The 540-nt window shown below is 61.1% G+C and overlaps 1 protein-coding gene across 1 annotated transcript in view; it reads left to right on the plus strand.

The window, feature by feature from the left end:
- Positions 1–43: 43 nt before the first annotated feature.
- Positions 44–540, plus strand: part of NKX2-1 (NK2 homeobox 1) — a gene marked incomplete at its 5' end in the record, with an annotated part of 693 nt that continues 196 nt past the window's right edge. The window contains 2 exon segments of the mRNA XM_008935274.1: positions 44–204; positions 206–533. Coding sequence (XP_008933522.1) covers positions 44–204; positions 206–533 — 489 coding nt within the window.

The following is a 540-nucleotide window of genomic DNA, read 5'->3' on the forward strand; positions in this document are numbered from 1 at the left end:
CGGGGGCTACCGGGGCGCGGAACCCCGCTCTGGCCGAGCCGAGCCGAGCCGCCTAAAACGTGCCGCCTTCTCCATTGCAGTCTCTCGCTTCATGGCGCCGTCCTCGGGCATGAACATGGGCGGCATGGGCAGCCTCGGCTCCCTGGGAGACGTGAGCAAGAGCATGGCCCCGCTCCAGAGCACGCCGCGGAGGAAACGGAGGGTGCCAGGTTTATGAGCTGGAGAGACGTTTCAAGCAGCAGAAATACCTCTCCGCCCCGGAGAGGGAACATTTAGCCAGCATGATACATCTCACCCCGACTCAGGTCAAAATCTGGTTCCAGAACCACCGCTACAAGATGAAACGCCAGGCCAAAGACAAAGCTGCGCAGCAGCAGATGCAACAGGAGAACGGCTCTTGCCAGCAGCAGCAGTCTCCCAGAAGGGTGGCGGTGCCAGTGCTTGTAAAGGATGGCAAGCCCTGCCAAGCAGGCTCCAACACACCCACAGCAGCGATCCAGAGCCATCAGCAGCAGGCAGCTACAACGATCACAGTGGCTA

This window comes from Merops nubicus, unplaced genomic scaffold, assembly GCF_000691845.1.
Source record: "Merops nubicus isolate BGI_N331 unplaced genomic scaffold, ASM69184v1 scaffold9582, whole genome shotgun sequence".
NCBI classification, from domain to species: domain Eukaryota; kingdom Metazoa; phylum Chordata; class Aves; order Coraciiformes; family Meropidae; genus Merops; species Merops nubicus.